This window comes from Schistosoma haematobium, chromosome 1 (genome assembly GCF_000699445.3).
Source record: "Schistosoma haematobium chromosome 1, whole genome shotgun sequence".
NCBI classification, from domain to species: Eukaryota; Metazoa; Platyhelminthes; class Trematoda; order Strigeidida; family Schistosomatidae; genus Schistosoma; species Schistosoma haematobium.
Genome location: NC_067196.1, coordinates 2,033,589 through 2,057,012, shown reverse-complemented (window position 1 = coordinate 2,057,012; position 23,424 = coordinate 2,033,589). Strand labels below are relative to the sequence as shown.

Genomic DNA, 23,424 nt, shown 5'->3' with positions numbered 1-23,424 from the left:
ATTTTTTTCTTAACTATATCAGTTTATTCACATTTGTTGAATATTTGGAAGATAATTTTTATATTTATTTATTTTAACACATAGATATTGGTACAAGGAGGCACCAAATACATATGCGCCACACAAATCTCATTCGATATATGTGAGGGCTATGATACTGCACGGGTACCCAGACCGAAACAGGTGGTTTTCTTGGTGGACCACACCTGGAGCCTTCGACCTGAAGGTCTGTTCCACAAGGCAGTGGAGCATCGTAAGGAGATGCAGTCCCATAGCAGCCGGTGACCAACAATTGGTTCATATGCCATTTGTTCCCGCAGGATACTGGAGCCCATGTGCACCATTGGTTTGGAATCCGGTTAAAGCGCCGTACATTCACTTTTCGGCCTCCCATTTTCGTAAACAACATCCCCGCCACGAGAAGGCAGTGAGTAGGACTTGCCTGGCAGAGGCCATATACGAGTGGCCATGTGAGAGCATTTCGAGAAGGAGAGCGGACTCTGCATACTCTCGGCCGTACCAGGGCATGAATTTATCCATTCCTCTTGGTGAAATAGTTAAACTGTTCAAAAACAAGTGTTTCAATCATTAAACTACCATTACTTATTCAGTTCATTGTATTAGTTAACACGGCTTTGTATACAAATTTATGAAATGATTAATTGAGCGATGGCTTTTTTTGATTAAAATACTCAAACCTCAACCATTCGCTTGCAGGTATGAACCTTGATTCACATACTTCACTTTGCATACTGTTGACTCTCATATGAATTGAATTGGTTCAAGCCAAGCAAATAGATCTATAATCGATTACTAGTTGAGTTACAGGTAATCGAATACATTATGTGCTCACTAGCGAATAGCTTCGAGGGGTAATTCTCAGAGTTCCAGTGAAAAGCCATGACTAGTGAAGTTGAACCGTGTCGAATGTGAGACAGTTACCCACTGAAGACAATCGAAGATGGTCTTTCATTCGACATTAACACCGCTGAGTGCTGGCTCAGTGTTCTAGATGTCAAGCGTCCGCGCACGAAACCGAAGGTCGTAGGTTCGAGTCCCGCAAGTGGGATCATAGATGTGCACTACTGAAGAGTCTCATACTGGTAAGAAACAGTTGTCCAGTGCTTCCAGGTTAACTATGATAATCCAACATTGATCGGTTCATGATCTTAATTTAAACAAATTTTCATTTATGTCAATAAAATATCACTCTTATTAATAATATCTATAATGCATCTCCTATATTTAGGTAAATATGATAAAAGTACAATTTTTTGAGTTGTTTCTTTTTTTCGCGAATGATTATTGTCTATATATTTTTCAGTGTACAATTATTATTAGACGACAGAAATGTAGCACTTTATATCATCCTAGACGATACATTCACTATCGTTCTGTTTTACTTTCCTTAAGTTATTGTTTATTAATTATAGATCAATGATTTAGTTGTCATATACCTACTTACCTACCTACCTAATGAGTATTTATGTTAATATTGTATCTTTTTATGTGATCATAGTTATTTCAGTTGTGAATTGAACTATCCAGTAAAGTTATATGCATGTTGTATTGTTAACCTTGTTTTATTAGCTATAAGCTAAATGAATATGGGGAACTATATCCTGATAAATAGGGCGTTAAGATAATTTCAATCTTAAATTGTAGATTGATCTTCCTAATTGAGGAATATTATTGGTCAAAGCTTAAGACGGTATTCAATAAATTAAATAGTATATGTGGGATAAAGAAAGATCATAGGATCCACATTGATTAATCATATCAAGTGATAACGATGAACGCTAATTCTAATTTAGTACAATACTGATTCTCAAAAGGATAATCATATTATAAAATGGTATAATTGCATGACAGATAGACTCTCCTTGATTGAAGTTTTTTTTTAGAAACCATGCGTAACGCCATTGCTTGATATGATATCACCATACAGCTTACAACAAAACAGAATAGAGGTAATTTTATAGTTGAATTCATCAGTCAATTAAAGCTAAACCACTACGGAAAACCTAGAAGCACTGAATGGCCGTTTCATCCTATTGTGTGACTCCTCATCAGTGTATATCCACGATCCCGCTATCGGGATCTGAATTCAGGAGATCCCGTCTCGCGCGCAAACGCTTAACCTACTAGACCACTGAGACAGCATTAAACGGCGTTAATATCTGACTCCAACCAATCCCCGAAATTGCGCGACCATCTTCCATTGTACTGAGTTAGATACCTGTCTCTATCCGACACGGATTAGCTCACTAGAACCCCGAGAATTCACTGACGAAGTTGGTCGCTAGCGAGCACATGGTAATTATCAGTATAGGGTTGTGAAGATTATTAAATTTTTGATTGAGATCATAAACCGATTGATGGTGTATTCTTTTAATGTTTCTGTTAGGTAGTGGAAAATTATCTATTTATTTGTAAATAAATAAACTTTACAAAAAACCCCAGCATAAAACCTCGAACAAAAACACCCTCTAATACCTTGGGGTACAGGGGAGAGTCCGCTCTTTTTCTCGAAATGCTCTCATATGACCACACGTATACAGACACTACAAGGGAAGTCTTATTTACTGTCTTGTTGTGGCGAAGATGTTGTTTACAAAATTGAGAGGACGAAAAGCGAATGTCCGGTGCTTTAACCGGATCGGTGGACAACGAGAGTCCATCTAGGGAAGTTGGAAAACCCTCATTCCAAATCGATCATACACATGAACACGTGTATCGAATCGTTGGTCATCGGCTACCATGGGACTGCATCTCCTGATGTTGTTCCATTACATTGTAGATTAGATCGTTAGGTCGAAGGTTTCAGATGTGACCCCTCCCCAAGGAAATCACCTTCTTCAGTTTGAACACCCGAGCAGTAAAATAACCCATATACAAATGAAATGCTTTATATGTCACATATCTATTTAGTACCTCTTTATACCAATGTTTATGTGTTTAAATAAAAGTAAACAGAATAATAACAATAACAATAATAAAACATTTTCACCTTGAATACAATTGAAACTTCTTATTAGATATAGGTAAACTGGCCAATTTTAATTCAAAATATCTAGAAGAGAGAAAATACAGAAAAACAAAAAACACAAAAAAAGGAAATTACTGTGTACATTTTCTTTTGTAAAATAATAAATTAGTTTGATGGATTAAAGAATCTTTTGCTTCATTGAATGTGATTAGTCTTATTACAATTATATACCTTCTACATAGTCTTCTTAGACTATTCTGAAATACTTATACACATCAACTGTAGATTATGAATGAAAGCTTTACTTCAATGTTAGTTTATATAAAGAAAATTGAAGGGATTTATAGAGGTATATACTATCTTAGACTACTGGAAATATCTGGAACTATGTTAAGTATTGAGTTGAATAACCAATCAAAACTAAGATATTTTCTATACGCTTTTGCGAAGATTCTATTCAATATTGATTGGATACAAAGTATCCTGAAGTTTCTGGGTTTTTAGCAACTATGAAGAAGGATATTTTTGGAAATTCTTCAACAAAATATAACTTCTTGATTAACCATTGTTATTTCATGTACAAGTAGCGTTCAAGTGAAAAGAGTTTGGTGCCTGCGACAAAATCATAACGACCGAGTGACATGGATCAGAATCGGTCATAGTGATCCGGATGAATTCACATTATGTCATCCTTAAGATTTTGAGTTTCAACTTTATATCACACTTTTTCTTCAGCAAATTCATTTGTTTTTCTTTAATCATATTTTATATTCCTAATGATTTTCACTAATGTCAATACTGTTACTACTTATACTACTCTGGAATCTACTTTGATAATTTTAGTCCACTGTATCGATATAGCGTGACAATTACAAATGATTTATTTTAACACATAAATATTGGTACAAGGGGGCACCAAACAGGTATGCACCATATAAACCATTCTATTCGTGTGAGAGCTGGAACACTTCCCGGATGCTCAAACCAAAACAGGTGGATTTCTTGGGGGGCCACACTCGGAGCCTTTGACCTAAAGGTCTAATTCACAAGGCAGTAGAGCAACATGAGGAGATACAGTCCCATGGCAGCTGGAGACTAACGATTGGTTCATACGCCATATGTTCCTTCAGGATCCTGGAGACTATGTACACCACTGATTTAAAATCAGGGTTTTCCGACTCCTCTAGATGGATCCTCCGTATCCACCAACGCGGTTCAAGCACAAGACATTCGCTTTTCGTCCTCTCAATTTTGCAAACAATGCCCCGGCTAAGAGAAAGCATTGAGTAGAACTTCTGTGACAGTGGTTGCATGCACGTGGCCACTTAAAAGAGAGGGTGTATGTATTCTTTGTCCTCCCCTAAACTGTGAGATTTGAATTGTTTTATACCTTTCTTTCTACCAACTAATTCTTTCTTCCTGTATTATATCCTCATACACAATCTTTTTTTTATATACCATTGAAGTAACTACCTCTATGAATTTTATGTTCATCTTGTTGTGTTAATTAGGTGTGGCAACTTGGACCGATTTATATAGATGCCTGGTACTACGTTGTAACTGACTGACTATTTGTATAACTATTGGAATATAATTCATATTAGGTCTCATCTAATAAAACTTAATGCTTCTGACGATAATAAATATCAGAAAAACACAAAACTAACATCTTAAAGCTTTCAATCAAATCACTTAAATTAAGCATTAAGTAAAATACATTTGAATCAAGTAGTTTAATGGTCAATTCTCTAAACTTGATCAATATCATTGCTACAAATAATAATAAATCTAAGATTTATGTAGGCTACCATAAACTAATCGAAAAGAAGAGTTTAATGTAAATCAAGTACAATTTATTACTAGACATAGCTGGTTTTTTTTATTATAATTTTAACCAACAAACGGAAATTAGATTGACAAATTCAAATAAAGTGAGCAACTATTCCTTAGAGGAATAGAAATTTAAGCTAAGAATATATGTGTTTATAATTCTGGATGACTTATGATAGTCATTTCTTGCCCCCGAATGCCATAGTACGGTCGAGGGTGGGGAGATTTTGCTCTCTCTCTCGAAACGCTCTTACATGGTCATGGATATACAGCCACTACCAGAGAAGTCCTACTCACTGACTTCTCGCGGCATTACTGTTGTCTACGAAATTGAGAGGTCGAAAAGCGAATGTCCGGATTGGTGGATATGGAGGATCCACCTAGAGGAGTCGGAAAACTCTGATTCAAAGCCAATGGTGCACATGGGATGGGTCTAGGATCCTGACGGAATAAAAGGCGTATGAATCGATTATTGGTCAGTGGCTACCATGGGATTGCATCTCCTTACGTTGCTTCACTGCCTTGTGCATCAGACCTTTAGGTCGAAGTCTCCGGATGTGACCCTATAAGAAAACTACCTGCTTTGGTCTGGGCACCCGGGAAGTATGGTAGCCCACACACAAACCAAGTGACTTGTGTGACGCATATGTATTCGGTGTCCCTTTGTACCAATATTTGTATGTTCAAATAGATGAATAAATGACAAACAAGTGAAATAAGAAAAGAAAATACTAGCAACTTCAAAACATCATCATTAAAGTTAAGTCATTATCAATGTAGAATATGACATAGTTATGAATTAACTCTAAATATACACCAATAACATCAAATGAAAATGAATGAAATGACTTTGAAATAACATAGTAACAATGACAAAGAGCAAAACTGAGACAGAAAGAAAAGATATGGGTGAAAGAATACTAGAATTCAAAATCAAGAGGATGTAAATTAGTCATTGTGAACGACTGTGAGTCGTTCCGCCCAAAGTCTTTAGCTACTAATTGCTGTTATCGCATAAACACCAACTAGGTAGTCTGCACCAATCAACATAGTTCAGAACAACAATTAATGACCTCATTAAATTGATGCTATCTCTTAGTTTGGTTGCCTTTATCCTTCAAATTATTCGAACACCAACTAACACCATCCATCAAGGTACAAATCTATGCAGTCACAGATAGGCTTCAGTCAATGAATTGAAAAGTGAATCTCCATACTAATATCAATAGACCGGAAAAACAATCCTTACAGAAAATCCTTTAAATAATTACGTGATATATAAATTAATGAACCAACGAAAGTCAAACATTACCGAATACTCAAACGTAGCTATTAACTTGACGAAGTGGTCAGACTTGCCTGTTGTGATGGCATAAGCGTGAAATATTGGCCAGAATACGTGTTTCTTTAAGTATTACTGTAGTGAACGAGAATTCGGGTGTGGTAAACCAGTTTATTGTTTAACTCAAAGTTACACGATGCCTTCGTAAAATATAAAAACCACACATTGAATAAACCATTTGCACATCTTCCTTCAGTTTTACTTTACATGTTTCATGATTTTTTCAGTTCTGTTGTTACTGTAATTGCTCTCTGTTTCATTTCCTGATCTCTTCAATTTAATTTTCTCAATCTTTTGCTAGCAGATATTCCACTTCCGATTACTGTTACATACTAATTATATCTGTCAACCAAAATAGTATATACCACACTAACACTCTAGGCAGGTTAGTTGGGACAACACTAAAACTAAAAGCAACAAACATAAGGTATGAGGGAGTAATCGTACAATCAACTATACTACGTTGTATTTCCATCAAACAACCAGGATCTACAGAGATGCCAACTTTTCACAATGGAAAGAGAGGATTGCAAAAAATATTGCCTATAAAAACAGCTCAACTTCATCATCTTATTTTAGAGAGTTTTTCAGGTGTGTTCAAACATGAGATTCCCTATTCGATCGAATTATGTACTTCAAATTTCGCGATCAATATGATACCGATAAGTTATCGAGTCGTAATTCATGTGAATAAAAAGCGATAGATATTATGTTGTTTTTTTACATGGAGTACGGTGTGTTCATCTTGTTGTACTAATGAGGTATGGCAACCTGAACCGATGCACATATGTACCTGATTCTATGTTGTAGCTGACTGACTGACATGGATTATGCAACCAGTCAGTTACAGTTTTCTATAGGACTTGGGAAATATCCGCGTCAACTCAAACCAGAGGAAAACTACATGAAATACTATCTAGATAAAACTATGATAATACGATAATACTATTGTAATAAGTTGGACTGATATGGTTCTATGGGTTAATCAATTCACAAAACAGAATTTTCCTACCTCCATTCTACCCACAAAAAAACTTGTGTACATAAAATTCCAATATAAACATTAGATTAGAGTGAAGAAATGAACAGAATTCTTATCATAATAACGATTGCCTATAATACATATTTATACATGGACAGATAAAGTCTGCTTATAAAATATTGAATTATTTAGTAAGGCAGATAATAGCATATCACTTTTTTAAATGTACTTTAATCATAATTTGCTATAAAATTCACAATATGTATTCTAAGTCTAATTCATTACTTGTCAACCATAGGTATTTGTGTCGATGTAAGGCATTCCTGTAATCTTAAACAACGTTATACTCCCTGTGTGATACAAACCTCGGCGTCACTCAGCTTTATAGACAACAATCAACTATATAAGGTACGACTGACCTCCTGTAGTACAGAAATATTGATAATGATGGATTACTGAAAAACGCCTGTCTCGTATGTCTAATCCTTGATCGATGGATATTTAATCTAATTTTAATGTATGAGTACCTCTATAGTAGTGATATGTTAAACCTATATAAATCTATTAGAATCTATTTGTTAAACTTAAAGATAGATTATGAAGTTATTAAACTGTAAACAATGCAAGGACAAGGTTTCGAGAATAAAATGAATCCATCCTATTTCACGGTTTCTCATCAACTCTAAACATCTTGAAATCACAGTTATCAACATAATTTAAAAAAAGGTTTGGATGGTGATGTTGAAATGGATGGATACTCGAAGCGGGACCGAATATCATAATGAGAACATGACAAAATATATCATTAAAACTAGTTAGGATTGACGCGTATTATAATGTTAGAAAGCAATGACGTAGAATAAAACAAATAAATCTGTAGTTAGTAATTGTCATAATGAAGATACATGAAGATTACGTAAGTGTAGTCAAATTAACATGTGAACATCAATATGATTATGTAAAAGATATAAACTAGATGATAAAAATATGGGGTTGAAAAATAATGAGGATCATCTGATTAACATTCAGTTATTATGATAGAGAAAGACTAAGCAGACTTTCATTCTGTATACATAAGTCAGCCAGGAAACCTTTGATGAATGCCTCTTTAAAACGGAGTGAGATTTTACGTTGACTGTCAATTATTTCAAATAGATTACTTCTATTCACTTTATGCCCACTAGCTAAAAGATGCCTGACAGTTGCATTAATGAATAATTTATAAACTATGAAACAGGTTCCTAGAAATCTGTTCAAGAAACCTAGTACAAAATTCTCTGTGTCTGGTCGGCACTTTTTTAGCAAGATTTTGTTTCTACGGCATAGGGTTGCCAACCTCATGCCACACACTCCTCCTTGGGACCGGTAGTAACTCTAGAAGAGCTACAGGCCGAGTTTTTCTGTGTCCTTCCAATATGATTTCTAACGCAGGTAAATATAAATTTATAGATACATTTCATGTTTCATAGGTTTTTTGGTTCTATTTCGAATGTTCATCTAAACAATATCTTAAACTTTTGTTCATAATTATACTACTCTCTATAATTTTGAGTAGTTTATAGTTGCTAAGATACCATAAAATAGAATGAATTCATTTTATATTCTATAAATGATATTATTCTTACTGTATCTAACTGAATGAAATCTTCAAAATATACTCAATTGATTACAGTTTCATAACATGTACAATAAATGTACTTATAACATAGAATGTCCCTATTGATTAATGACATGTGAACTAAAAAGAAAAGTCGGTGTCATGAAGGTGGTATTTTTAAGTGAGTTGATAATATGAAATTATTCGGTAAAATGATAATTGATAGATGTACAACGATAAAAGGATGTAGCTAAATGATAGCTACTCATAAGACTGTATTATTGACTTAATTTCACTGAATCATTACAAATTAAAAATAAGACCGCTGCTAGCCAGATGAATGAGCTTTCTATACAAAAGAATAACATATTCATATACATAATTCAAACACAAAATAAACATAATGAAATATTATGGATGACAGGAGGAAATTAGCTTGTAACTCACTCCCCGATTGATTGACTCACATACTATTATTTTATTTAAATATATAAACATTGGTACAAGGAGGTAACAAATAGATATGCACCACATAAATCATTCGATTTGTGTGAAGCCTGGAACACTATCCGGGTGCCTAAACCGAAACAGATGGTGTTCTTAAGGGGCCACACGCGAAGCCTTCGACCTAAAAGTCTCATCCAGTGGAGCGACGTCAGGAGATGCAGTCCCACGATAGTCGGTTCTATAGGAATACTGGGGACCATGTATACCAATGGTTTGGAATCAGGGTTTTCCAACTCCCCTAGGTGTATCCTCCGTATCCACCAACCCGGTTAAAGCACCGGACATTTGCTTTTTGTCCTATCAGTTTCGTAAACAACAGTAATGCCGCAAGAAGGCATGTGAGAGCATTTTTCAAGGGAGAGCTTACTTTCTTCACTCTCGGCCGTACCAGGGCATTTGGGAGAGACTGACTCACTGCATATACACAAAACTCTTAAAACAGAATAGACGATAAATACCAATGTAATTACATAGGTTAAGCATAAAGAACTTCTAACTCTATACCTAAATTGATAAACCTAGAATAGATTCACGTATTCCAATTGTATGAAATAGAATAATATAATCTTGTTTCCTAAACCGAACTAAACAAAACAGGGTTCGAATCATTGAACACACTTACAATAAATAAACAAAATATCTTGACAGCATAAAAAACAAAACAAAATATTTGACCATTTAATTTATTAATTTTCAACATAAACAATCTTAGAGTCTTCAACACAAATCAAGTTGATAGATGTATACCTATACACACACACACACACAATTCCATTGGTTCAATCCATAATACAATATAATGATTATGATTGTAATAATCACTGATTATACAAATCTGTTATAATGATGTCTAAAATAAGTAAGGATAATTAGTTTTTTACTAATGGAATGAATTCAATTGGTATAGGAAATATAATAGTTGATTGTTTACCATTAGTTATACAATTTAATGTATGTAAATAACGTAATTGTAATGCAATAGGACAATTATTTATTTCTAATGCAGCTGATTTTAATAAAGTTGATGCTTCTTTTTCACCTAATGCTAAAATAATTTTAGCTTTTGCTTCACGTGTTGCTTCAGCTTCAGCTGCCATAGAACGTTGTAATTGTAATGGTAAACGTACATCTTTAATTTCAACACGTTCAACTTTCATACCCCATATATCAGTTGATGAATCTAATGTTTCTTGCATTAATTCAGCTATATGTTCACGTTCTGTTAATAATGCACACATATCTATTGTACCTAATACATTACGTAATGTAGTTTGAGCTAATAAACGTGTAGAATAATAAGCATTTTTAACATTAACAACAGATAAAATTGGATCAAATATACGATAATAAACAACAGCTTCAACAGCAACAGTTACAGAATCTTTAGTTAATACATCTTGTGTGAATACATCAAATGTAAATGTACGTAAATCAACACGTTGTACAACATCTAAACAAGGTATAATAAATAATAAACCTGGACCAATTGGATCATTTAATATTAAACGACCTAAACGAAATATTACCGCTCTTTCATAATGTCTTATAACATATAAACAAAATATTAATGAGAATGGTAATGTGATAAATAAAAATATATAACTAAAAAATATTAAAATACGTTCACAATATAATAGAACAAAATGATTAGATAAATCATTTGATTCAGGATAAGATGATGGAGTAGATGGTGATTGAATAGTTGGTCTATTTATCATATATAATGAATCAGAAGATAATGTTGAATAACGATGTGTTTGTTGTTGTTGTTCTGGTTGATGTTTACGATGAATTTGTTGTGGTTTCATTTCTATGAAATGTTTTGATTTATTCTTTTCAATAGAATCATTATGATTAAATCGATTCATAATTGATAATGGATAATCTATATTGACTAATGATTTTGTAGTGCTCATATTATGACTTAAACGTCGTGCAAAAAAAATACGCCATTTTTTAGTAAATACTGATGGATTAGAAGTAATATTATATGGAAGTATATTCATAGGTTCTACAGTAAATTCGGTTTGTAATCTAGATTTATCATTTATAGGTGTTATTGTTGGATATAAATCTGGATTGAACATAATTTGATAATTGGTTTACATAAGAATAAATTAATTATTAGAGAATCTATCAAGTTAAATATAATACACAATTCCTGTCGGTAGTATCTTTTCTTTTTGATAGAAAACCTACATTTATTTATAAACAACGGTATTCATATCCGTATGAAAAGAAGATTCGGGGGGAAGTCAAGTAGATACACATTAGCCTAACCATCATTGTTCCATATGAAAATAGATTTTATTGTCTGGAACACAATTCTACTACATAGTAGTAGATGGGTAGACAAACATACACACTTGGATGAAAGATAGCCTATCATTTTGAAGTACACGGATAACATGAATAAGATAAACCAATTAAATTTCAAGAACAAAGTAATTTATATGAAAAATTTCTGAACATACTAAATATACTACTTAAGATAATATAGGTAGTTTAATTTATTTAACATGATTTGAAGAACATCAGTAGTGTGTGTATCCAACATTGGTTCGATTGGGAGTCCTCTTTTAACTGAACTTTAAAATCCCTGACAACTATTGAATATAATCAAAGAAGGGGTTTTGTGGATATTATAGTATTTCAATAGTTGAATTCATGGATTGGTTGAAGTTAGATGTTAACACCGTTAGATGCCGGCCAGCTCAGTGGTCTAGTGGTTAAGTACTAGCGCGTGAGACTGATAGGTCCTGGATTCGAATCTCACGAGGCAGGATCGTGGATGCGCACTGCTGAGGAGTCCCACACTAGGGCGAAACAGCCATTCAGTGCTTCCATGTTTTCCATGGTGGTTTAGCTTCAACTCACTTATGAATTCAATTATTAAACTATTGAATAGGTATATTTGTAAATCAAAGGTATACTATATTTAGTTGGGAGAGTTTAAAGAAGATAGGTTTAATCAATAGAATACATTTAGGACAGATTGATCCCGGTTGAAGTATCTTTGGAAACCTTCGTAGTCCCCACCAGCGATTCTAAGACTTTCACAGGTCGGTCTCTAAGCAAATATGTAACTATCACGATCACTGAGTAGGCATCCAATATTATATTTATTGTGGGACGATTGTTAATTTTTTCACCATGAAATGGCATCATTACTAAAACTATGTTCAGATTTATAGAGTTTGGAAGGATATTTGTAGATCTATGAAGCTAAACAAAATCCTACAAATTTAATCTGAGATTGACAATATATGCCAACAGAAAAATTTATACCAAATCTATGAAGCTACTAAAAGAAAAAACTAAAGTTTCCAATTCCGCATAGGTCTATTTTTAGTTAAGTAAAATTTATTTGAAGCGTACACATGTAGAACAGTAGTTATTTGGTTTGACAAATTGAATTGCGACTATTCAAATGTCAATTCAAATCCTTCAGAACTCGAAAAAGTACAATGTTAAACCAAAAATATACTATATTAGGTTTGATTTATGTATTGGTATTAAGTTATCCAACCATTCAGTCAATGATAAGCAGCGTAGAACCTAGCATGTGTACGAATCAGTTCAAGTTTCCACAGTAGATCAGCACAATGAGATCAAAACAAATACCAGAGTAGTATAAGTAGTAACAGTATCATAGATAGCAGGGAAGATTAATCATTGACAATGTGATTTGAGAAAAACGAATAAATTTGTAGAATAAAAAGTATATGTTAAGATTCAGAGTATAACGACAAACAAAGATTGAATGCATGAGCTCCGTTGCGACTGATTCTGAGGCACATCACCCAGTCTTTCCAACTAGTGGTCATAATAATCGTGCGGACTCCAACCAGGTAATCTGCACCTACGCACCTTAGTTCAACAGTCAAGGAATTGATGAACTGATGCCATATCTTAATTTGTTTATTTCCTAGGTTTGTTCCAGCACACTCTTACACTACCAAATTGACTAATACATTGACTTCGAAACTAAAGTCATTCAATAGTCGATGTAAGCTGTCAAGTCACTATGCTGACCTAACACAATCATGGCTGTTGAAAAAAATGAACTGAAGAAAGAATAATTCGGTTTAATCAATCATAAATATTGAGCACACCAACAAATGAATATAAGTAATCCCATACTTGTTTTCCTAACCGTCTATTCATTTTATTGCCACACTAGTCGCGTAAGTCGAATGTTAAACAAGTTTGTTGTAAACTAAAACAAAGTCTTAGCTTTATTCAAATCGGTGATAAGAGCTGTTTTGGTGCGGGACTTGGTAATAAATATGAATTTTAATTGGTAAATATACAGCGATAAATTGCGGTAGTTTGTCAAGCAGACATAGTTTGAATCAATATATATGACATTAATACTACTAGTTTTGTGTAGACATATCAAATTAATCACCCTATATGAATAAGGTTGAACTAGGAGGATCCGATGCAGACGTAAAGGCGAGGTATTGGTAAATTAAGACTAGCATTCTTACAACTGAAGAACATATGGAACAAAAAACAACTACCAACCAATATCAAAGACTTCAATACGAACGTCAAGAGAGTCCTACTGTACGGAGCTGAAACTATGAGAACTACTACAACCATCATCAAAAAGGTACAAGTATTTATAAACAGTTGTCTACGGAGGATACTCAACATCCATTGGCCGGATACAATCATCAACAGCCTACAATGGGAGAGAACAAACCAACTTCCAGCTGACGAGTAAATTAGGAAAAGATGTTGGGAGAGGATAGGACACACATTGAGAAAATCATGAAACTGCATCACGAGACAAGACCTAACTTGGAATCTTGAAGGGGAACGAAAAAGAGAAGGATTAAAGAACAAAATGCGTCAGGAATGGGAAGCAGGCATGAAAAGGATGGATAGCGACTGGAAAGGATTGCCCAGGACAAAGTTGAATGGAGAACGTCGGTGAGAGTCCTGTGCTCCTCCACGAGGGGTGATAGGTGTAAATAAGTACATGAATAAGGTGAAACACCTAGTCAACAATTCACACAATGTGTCGCGTTTTTTTTATCAAAATAAGAGGTCACTAAGTGTTAGGCAAGAGTGTTATCAAGTGACAATTAGGATAGTTTACGGTTACAAATACGGTGATCCTGAGTTAGGAAGGTGTGACAGAGATCTAAAGCACATGAATGGTTTGAATAACCACTGTAATTCCCGAGACTGAAGACTTTATGTTCGTATGCGTTCTGGCAGTACTTATGACAACCAGATGGGAATAATATTGACTAATTGCGACAACTTGACCAGAGTGTATGACCTATTGTTAAAAGGTAGTTTATAAACATGATGTTGAGTGGTGTAAGCCATATCTTCGGAGGAGTTCTAATTTCTATTATCAAGGATGTAGATATAATTTGTTGCTAAAGCCTAGGTAAGATAGGATATCTGATGTCGTTCAGAAGAACGATGAAAGCTCCACGACCAAACCATCCAGCTCAGAGAATAAAACTCCACAAAAATCATCTACCTGAGCTACAAATCTTCTCCACCATCTTACCAGTTGTCTCTAGATAAATAAAATTCCTTCAAAAGATAGCATATATTAGGGACAAAAGTACAAGCATAAACATTTAGTTTGATCTGACACTTGACAATAACTAAGTCAATCGCATTTAACGTAGAACCTGAGACATGTATCCATACCAGTAGAGCGAGATGCTTGACAGCGTAAGTAGCAACAGTATTAGTGGTAGCAAAAAAGATTAAGTATGGATGACATGGTTCGAGAAAATATGGATTCGAGGAGTAACAAAAAAATTCCTTAGGGTAGCTGATAAACTTAAGACCTAAGGGAAGATGATATGTCAATGCGGCTACGCCACTGAAGACAACTCTGTTCCGTATCCTCCACAGTCTACAGCCGATAGAAACAGTGATTGTACGAACTTCAAATGGGGTAATTTGGATTTATTAACATGCCTCAGTTAATAACTTCATGAACTGATGTTATGTCTTTGACATAGTCGCCTTTGTCTTTCTACCAACTAAGTATTCAACCAGATGTTAATAACTTCATAATGCGAAGTTACACTTTATATGAAGGCCGCTTTTGACACTATGTAAATGCCTGAATTGAATTATATGGACTAAGAGGTACGAACTTGTAACTCAATGCTATATGTAGACAATTTTAGACAGCTTAGCTATTCTTCCCACCTTTTATAAATATTTTTTTAACATAATATTGCTTTAGTCTTTACATGCTTTATCATACATTATTACAGATTTACAACAAACAACATAATTTAAATAGGGCATCAAAAGAATGGGCTAAACGAGATGAAGCGAATGTATTGTGAAAAAGAAAACAGATGGGAAAAGCTTCACAATTAGTAAATAAACAAAAAATCAGATTTAATAAAACATATGTTTCATTTGAAAACACATTTAATGTGAATTTCTTTCCGTTATGGTTATGTAGTGGTACGGCCGAGAGTAGGGAAAGTCAGCTCTCTCTCTCGAAACGCTCTCACATGGTCTGGTGCAGACAACCACTGTCAGGGAAGTTCTACTCACTGAATTTTCGTGGCGGGGTGTTGTTTACGAAATAGAGAGGACGAAAGGCGAATGACTGGCGCTTTAACCGGGTTGGTGGATATGAAGGATCCACCTAGAAGAGTTGAAAAACCCTGATTACAAACTAATGGTGTACATAGTCTCCAGTATCCTGAAGGAATAAATGGTGTATGAAACAATCGTTGGTCGCTGGCTACCATGGGACTGCATTGTGCATTGTGGATTATACCTTTAGGCTTAAGGTTCCAGGTGTGGCCCCTCAAAAAAACCACCTGTTTCGGTCTGGGCACCCGTGGAGTATCACAGCCCTAACACAAATCGAATGATTTATGTGGTGCCTCCTTGTACCAATTTTTATGTGCTTAAATAAATATAGTGGAAAACTGTAATGCCAATGGTGTATATTCTGAGTTGTTCGATAACATTTGAAGCCACTGGAGTTGTATTATTTACATTAACACAGACAAAATAGTTAAGATGAACAACAACTAGTCCTATAGAATTAATTTTTAAACCACGGTGTCGTTTCATAAACGGACTATTCATCCGCATTTTCAACGTACAATGTACAAGTTATTGCGATGACTTTCATGGAGTATTTTCAAACTACTGAAGCGAATGTTTTAAAATTGTGGCACCAGTTTAACTGTTATCACTGCACTTAGACGTATTATGGAAATTCAGAGTTACTCATTCTTGTTACCTGATAAAAACAATCCCTAAGAAATTACAGTAATCAAACAGAATCATTGAATATCCTCATCTCGAACGAAGTCCTTTCATTAATTCGCTGAATCCCTAGCTTTCTGCAAATAAACTAATACATAGATCGTGTCAAAAATAGTTCAGATTGGCATAAACATTTATGGCTTTCATCATACGTATATTGATCTGATCTGCCAATCAACCTTCCCACAGATGACATTTTTGATATAAATAATGATAAAATTATCTTTTTTACGCCCCCCCCCAAATCGTAATATATATCTCTTCTGGTGACTAACAACACCCACTATGAATACAACTAACTTGTCTATTACAGGATAAAACATGTTCACGATAAACAAAATTCATCTAGGAATTGTTTATTTCATAGAAGATTTGTCAAATGCAGCCTTAATATAATGAATACCATAAACTGGGGGGGGGGAACCTCAAGTGGAAAATAAACAGAAATTGTTATTTAGTTGAACATTATCTAGAACAAATTCTCCACACACTTCATTCTCATATATGCTTATAAGTTATGCATCATATCCCTTGAATAAAGAAATCCGACATTGGTACAAACAAAAAAACAACCTTCTATTGTCAATTGTTAGTTAACCGTGAACTTCAGGAAAAATTGTTCCGAAAAAATCCCACTTTCTTTCATTGGAAAACTAAAATATGATATTGTTGCGACGTAAAATTTATCCCGATGCCCCAAATGCCCTGGTACGGCCGGGAGTGGGGAGAGTCCACTCTCCCTCTCGAAATGCTCTCACATGGCCACGCGTATATAGCCTCTGCCAGGGAAGTCCTACTCACTGCCTTCTCGTGGCAGGGGTGTTGTTTACGAAAATGGGTGGACAAAAAGCGCATGTCCGGCGCTTTAACCGGATTTCAAACCAATGGTGCACATGGGCTCCAGTATCCTGCGAGAACAAATGGCGTATGAACCAATTGTTGGTCACCGGCTTCCATGGGATTGCATCTCCTTACGATGCTCCACTGCCTTGTGGATCAAACCTTCAGGTCAAAGTCTCCGGTTGTGGCCCCCTAAGAATACCATCTGCTTCGCAGTTTGGGCACCCGGGCAGTATCACAGCCCTCACACAAACCAAATGAGATTTGTGTGGCACCTCCTTGTACCAATATCCATGTGTTCAAATAAATAAATAATATATAGCATATCGCGGAGGCTGAGATTGGTGTTCTGGACTCAACGGGCAGGGCTAGATAGGAAGCAGGATCGCTAGGGACTCTAGACTGCTTGTCATTGGTCCGGTCGATAATTCACTGTTCTCTAATAGATGTCATCATTGATAGGGGGACAAATCCACAAGTTATAACAATTAGCTGTTTTAATGTTAGCAGCCTAAAGCGTCTACAAGGATTTGAGTTGTAAATTGTTAAAAGTCAACTGTGGTAGTTAAATGTGTTAAAAACTTTACACTAAAATACATAACGCAGCTGTATGATTAATGCGGACATTTTGCTGGATTTAATAATACATTATCCTAGAAATAATACATTACCGAAATTCCCAATTAGGATGCGAGCATTAAAAAAGCTACACTTAATCGAGAAATTGTGGAGTCAAATTGGTGAGACTATGATTTATGGACGACCTTTGAGCGACGACAAACTGACCTTGAGAGTATCCACCTAATAACCACGACCAAATGAAGGTTATAAACTAGTGTGAGGAAATAGAATTATGATTTGCAGCTAATGGTTAGGGTTAAGAATTAGAATTAGAGTTTTCATCACATCAACTATAATCCCAAAACTCCATTTACCCAAATGGATGAACGGGTTTCGCGCTAAAATCCAAGACCTGTTATTTTGTACCTGATTAATCCGTCCATAAATTATAGTCTTGCCGTTAAATTCTATGAAAAGCAAACAAGAATTGCACATACATAACGTACACTAAGTGAATGATTTAACTCAGTAAATAAACTGAAGTCCATGAAAAATATTGATTCCCTTTGCTTCTTAAGACTAACATTTAGTTTTCAAATATAGTTACAGCAGAGAGAGCTCGACTTCAACCATTAACTATTCGGCTATATCAGCAATATCACGAATTGTTAGACATAAAGTAACTCGAAACTAGATAAACGAGTTAGTATTTGATTACTTAATTGAGAAGTAGTTAACTTTCTTCTCACTGACAATTCAAATTGACAAAAATTTTCCAAGTTTCTATACTAACTTAACCTTAGAGTCAGATAGACAAATCCTTATATAATATAACCTATCATCATCTATAGATTTGTAAACAAGGCCAAAATCATGCAGTTTGGCTTTAATAGCTTTGACCATTGAAAGATAAGAAGGTAAAGAGTCGTTAGAAAAGAATTCAAAAACCTGGCTGATAATCGTAACTCGATATCATTCTGAATATCGAATGCTCTAACCCAAATGCCATATGGAAGAGGTTTAGACTGATTGTGTACCAAAATATAATTAAATACAGCCATATCAAGTATTTAAAAACATTTCTACGCAAAGCTTGATGTGAAACACCGCTGCGTTATGCAGTACAGCCATTGAATAAGTGAGAAAATGACCAAAAATGGTGGGCACAACACACTTGGTCTTAACCACGAACTGACATCAGATATAATGCCATGAATCTATTTAGTCAAATGGATGAGTGAATTTCACGCCAAAATCCAAGACCTGTTATTTTATACCTGATTGGTTCGTCCATAAATTATAGTCTCACCGAAACTACTTCAAGCGGTATTTAATTATTGTCTAATACGAATTTAATTATACTAATATCAATGTAATTAAAATTGAAGATCAAACTTAAGCGCATTTGAGTTTTTGAAAATTCAAGAATAAATATGATAACTACTCAAATGCCCCCAAATGCCGTGGTACGGTCGAGAGTGGGGAAAGTCAGCTCTCTCTCTCTCGCGCGAAATGCTCCTACATGACCACGTGCACACAACCACTGCGACGGAAGTCCTACTCGCTGCCTTTTCTCAGTCGGGGTGTTGTTTACGAAACAGAGAGGATGAAAAGCAAATAGCCGGCACTTTAACCGTGTTTGTAGACACGGAGAGTCCATCTAAGAGAGTTGGAAAACCCTGATTACAAACTTACGGTGCACATAGTCTCGAGTATACTGAAGGAATAAATGGTGTATTAACCGATCGTTGGTCGCTGGCTACCATGGGACTGCATCTCCTGACGTTGCTCCACTGCTTTGTGGATTAGACCTTTAGGTCAAAGGCTTCAAGTGTGGCTCCTTAAGAAAGCCACCTGTTTCGATTTGGTCACCCGGGCAGTATCACAGCCCTCACACCAATCAAATGATTTATTTAGCGCACATCTAATTGGTGCCTCCTTGTACTAATCTTTATGAGTTAAATAAATAAATATTCAAAAACTTCTGATTTTTTTCTTCGGAATTTGTTCTTAATTCTAATAATCTTTCTTAAGATTATTTGTATAAAAAAAGGTAGTTACGAAATCATAAAATGGTAGAAACGATAAATAGAGAAGTCTACTCAAACATATATAAACTTACTCTCTTAAAAGACGACGTCTCAATTGAAATTCATTTGATCGCTGTGATGTTAATACTTTATTTAATAATTCAACAGATCGACCACTTTTCAATGGTTTTATATTTTCTTTAGATAATTCCCATTCAAAATTATCAGTTTCAGACCTAAATCATTAATAAATATGATTCGAATATACTTTACAGATAACTAAAAAATAACCAATATTGAAGCAACAAACAATAAAATATAATAAATAACCGAGTGAATTAATAAATAACAAACTATCTACTACATATATGCTTTGTTTTAAAATGGATTGAGAGAAGGAGAGATGGAGAATTAACAAAATGAACAGCAGAAAAATACAAGTCACTATACCAACGGTAGTAAGGAACTAAACAGACTACTTTTTTTAGTAAATTGTTCGTGACATTCAAATGCTGTTAAGAGTCTATCAAGCTATGCATACATATGATCTTCGTTAAACTTAACTGGGCTATCTAAATCAAGTGAAAATGAAATTATGGAAGAATTGATCATTTCAGTTAAAAGGCGGCTCTATGCCATTCAGTGTTAAGCGAAATTCCTGAGAGTGCTGGTTTGGGGTCAATGTTACTCATATAGGATGACAATTTTAGGTTTTTGAAGTATTATACACATAGTTCTTCTCATTTTGAGGAGAGCAAAACAAATATTTCGGAAGGATAGCATCAATTAACCATTGGTTACGATAGCCACGCGGACCCCAACCAAGTAGTCTGAATCTACCAGCATAGCTAAGACTAGGATTTAGTGACTTCAAGGATTAATGCCACGTTTTGGTTTGGCCGCCCCTAACTTTCTTCCAACCGTCTCGGACACTAGTCAGCACTAGGCGTCGTGGTAATCGGTGTTCAGGCATACGTAACACGTGATTCAACCATTTCAGTCCGTGAAGATTTACAACCTCATCAACTGATTTACCATCATTCCCTAATACCCTGCATCTAACCTCACTACCACACACCTGGTGATCCCAGTAGATGCGAGCAATATTTCAAATACTAGTAGCTTACAAGTATATTCTACTCTTACTGACCACGTTTCGCAGCCGTAAAATAGAACAGAACGAACTGCCACGCAGTATACTCGTCCTCTTATTTGATAGACGAATACCTCGCCTTCGCCATAGGTGATGTAAGTTGGCAAAAACCAAACGAGCTTTTCGAATCCGTGCTGAGATTTCGTTAGACACTAACTCATTCGGACTGATCAGACTTCCAGGATAAGTGAAGTTGTCAACGCGTTCGACTACTTCACTCCCTATCCTTAGTTCAGGTGTTGACGCAGACCAGTCCTGAAGCAACAACTTGCATTTAGAGGGAGAGAAGCGCATTACAAACATCCTGGCACTGTTGCTTAGTGCTACCAAAAGACTGCATTTTATCAGCGTCTTCACCAAACAGGACTATATCATCTGCGTATTCTAAGTCGATAAGTGGACCTGCTGGAAGGAGAACAATACCCGAGAATTCAGTACACGAGAATGTTATTTCCATCAATATGTCTATGATGAAGTTGAACAAAAATGGAGATAGTGAACAAGCTTGACGGACGCCACTTGAGGTTGCAAAACTAGATGACCGTTCGCCATACTGAGTCGACTGACAGTGTTCGAGTAAAAAGCTTTTCCATTGTTTATGTACTTCTGTTTACTGACTGTGGTCACTTCCGTCTTTTCTTTAGGTTTTCTATATTTGCCAATGGATTTCTGTGGGTAGTAATTGCCTCTTAGGTATTTTTCAACGGTCATCAAATTCTTTATTGAAGTTATTGTTTTTGCAAAGTTTAGAGGACACCCGAAACCTGGAGGCTGGGACAAGACTTGATAGGGATATTAAGAGTCTTTTGAAAGACCTTTATATATTATTGAACGATTCGGCGTTTAATAAATGCCAAACACTGACACTAAAAGCTTCATGATCCATAGTGATCATCAAGATATGGATAATTATACAAATAATATTGTACTACCCATTGCGCAAACGTATAATGACCTAAGGGTTGTTATTAAAAGTCTTCGAGGAACCGTAAGGCTATCCGCAGATTTATTTACCTAGCATTCCAAGAGTTTATGACACTTAATAACGTATTTTCTAGTCCAAAGTCAGAGTGCTGTACGCGAACATTCAGTCTTTGTCTGAAGAAATATTATAAACTGCTAGAAACAGGTCAAAGGATAAATACAAAGATGAATTCAGGAGTATCCTTCACATGCCACTAAATTAGCGAAGTTCGATTTTTTTCTTTTATGTCATGTAAAAATGTCTTAGATGTTTTGACTACAAGATAAAAAGCATTTAAATGTGACAATCCCCATAAAATGATCTTACTGTTCTGTGGAGTGATCTTGTATTCGAATTATGTATTTTTAAAGTGATTAGGATGCTAAAACTGCTACATTTCTTCTTTCTCTGGGGCTAGCTATCTCCAAGACCAACAGAAATGTCCAAACACTACAATCAAACAAACCGATGATGGAGTTCTGATTTAATTAAACGGCCAACGATTGGATAGCCCTGACTGGACAAGTAGTATCAACCTCATAGGTGGACACTATCAAAGAGAAATTGGACCTTCACAGAAACGGGATGAACACAGGTCAACTTGCCTCATATTTTCATTACTGAGTAGTGAAATGAGTTCAAGAAGAGACCACAAACATACTGAAGCATATATATAGATCCCATCCAGTTTAACTGAAAGTAATGAAACCACAACACATACAAAACATAAGGATAATGGAAACGGCTACAAATCTATATCAGGACCAATCATTCTGCAGATATATTTTGACTGTATACCTTCAACTAATCTGATCCATTAATACTCATGTGAAAACGCTACGATAACATATAATATTTATATCTAAAATCCGGATTCAAAGAATGCTGGTTGATAATTCAGGGCGGCGGAATTCAGAATGTAGAGCAGTTAGATGACTTATGGCATCAATCCCTGAAAAGATGAACAGACTGTCCACTATTTTCTCACTAAAACACTGAAGTATGACTACATATGTATTTTGACTAACGCACTGATTGATCGTGGTTGAAATAATAAAATCTCAATCTCCTTATTTAATTAACCTTACATCATCTAATAACTGGATGGCCCGCGTTGAATCATCAAATACCGGTTAACGTGCGATCTGGTGTCCAATACCTAGGCACAAGCTTGTATATGTAACACGTAAAATTAGCAGTCACTGAAAGTCGGAGAAGACCTGAAACCTCAACACACAATGTTAGCCGAGAACTTCACATCAAGATAAAACACGGAATGGAAGCCACGAGTCTTTTATTTGAAAACTAAAATTCACGCGTCATGTACAGAACGGAAAGCTATTTT

At 35.3% G+C, this 23,424-nt stretch overlaps 1 protein-coding gene across 3 annotated transcripts in view; it reads right to left on the bottom strand.

The window, feature by feature from the left end:
- MS3_00002458 (uncharacterized protein) overlaps window positions 1–23,199 on the bottom strand; it is a gene marked incomplete at its 5' end in the record, with an annotated part of 72,000 nt that extends 48,801 nt beyond the window's left edge. Inside the window, 4 exons of one of the 3 annotated variants that reach the window (XM_051210060.1) lie at window positions 3,011–3,073; window positions 20,055–20,198; window positions 22,407–22,772; window positions 23,168–23,199. Coding sequence is in view for 2 of the 3 variants with exons in the window: in XM_012943919.2 (XP_012799373.1) it covers window positions 10,117–11,334 (1,218 nt within the window). Of the gene's footprint in view, window positions 1–3,010; window positions 3,074–9,914; window positions 11,335–20,054; window positions 20,199–22,406; window positions 22,773–23,167 lie in introns of those variants that run through there. The other 2 variants (XM_051210059.1, XM_012943919.2) reach the window with 2 other exon arrangements.
- Between the last annotated feature and the right edge of the window lie 225 nt (window positions 23,200–23,424).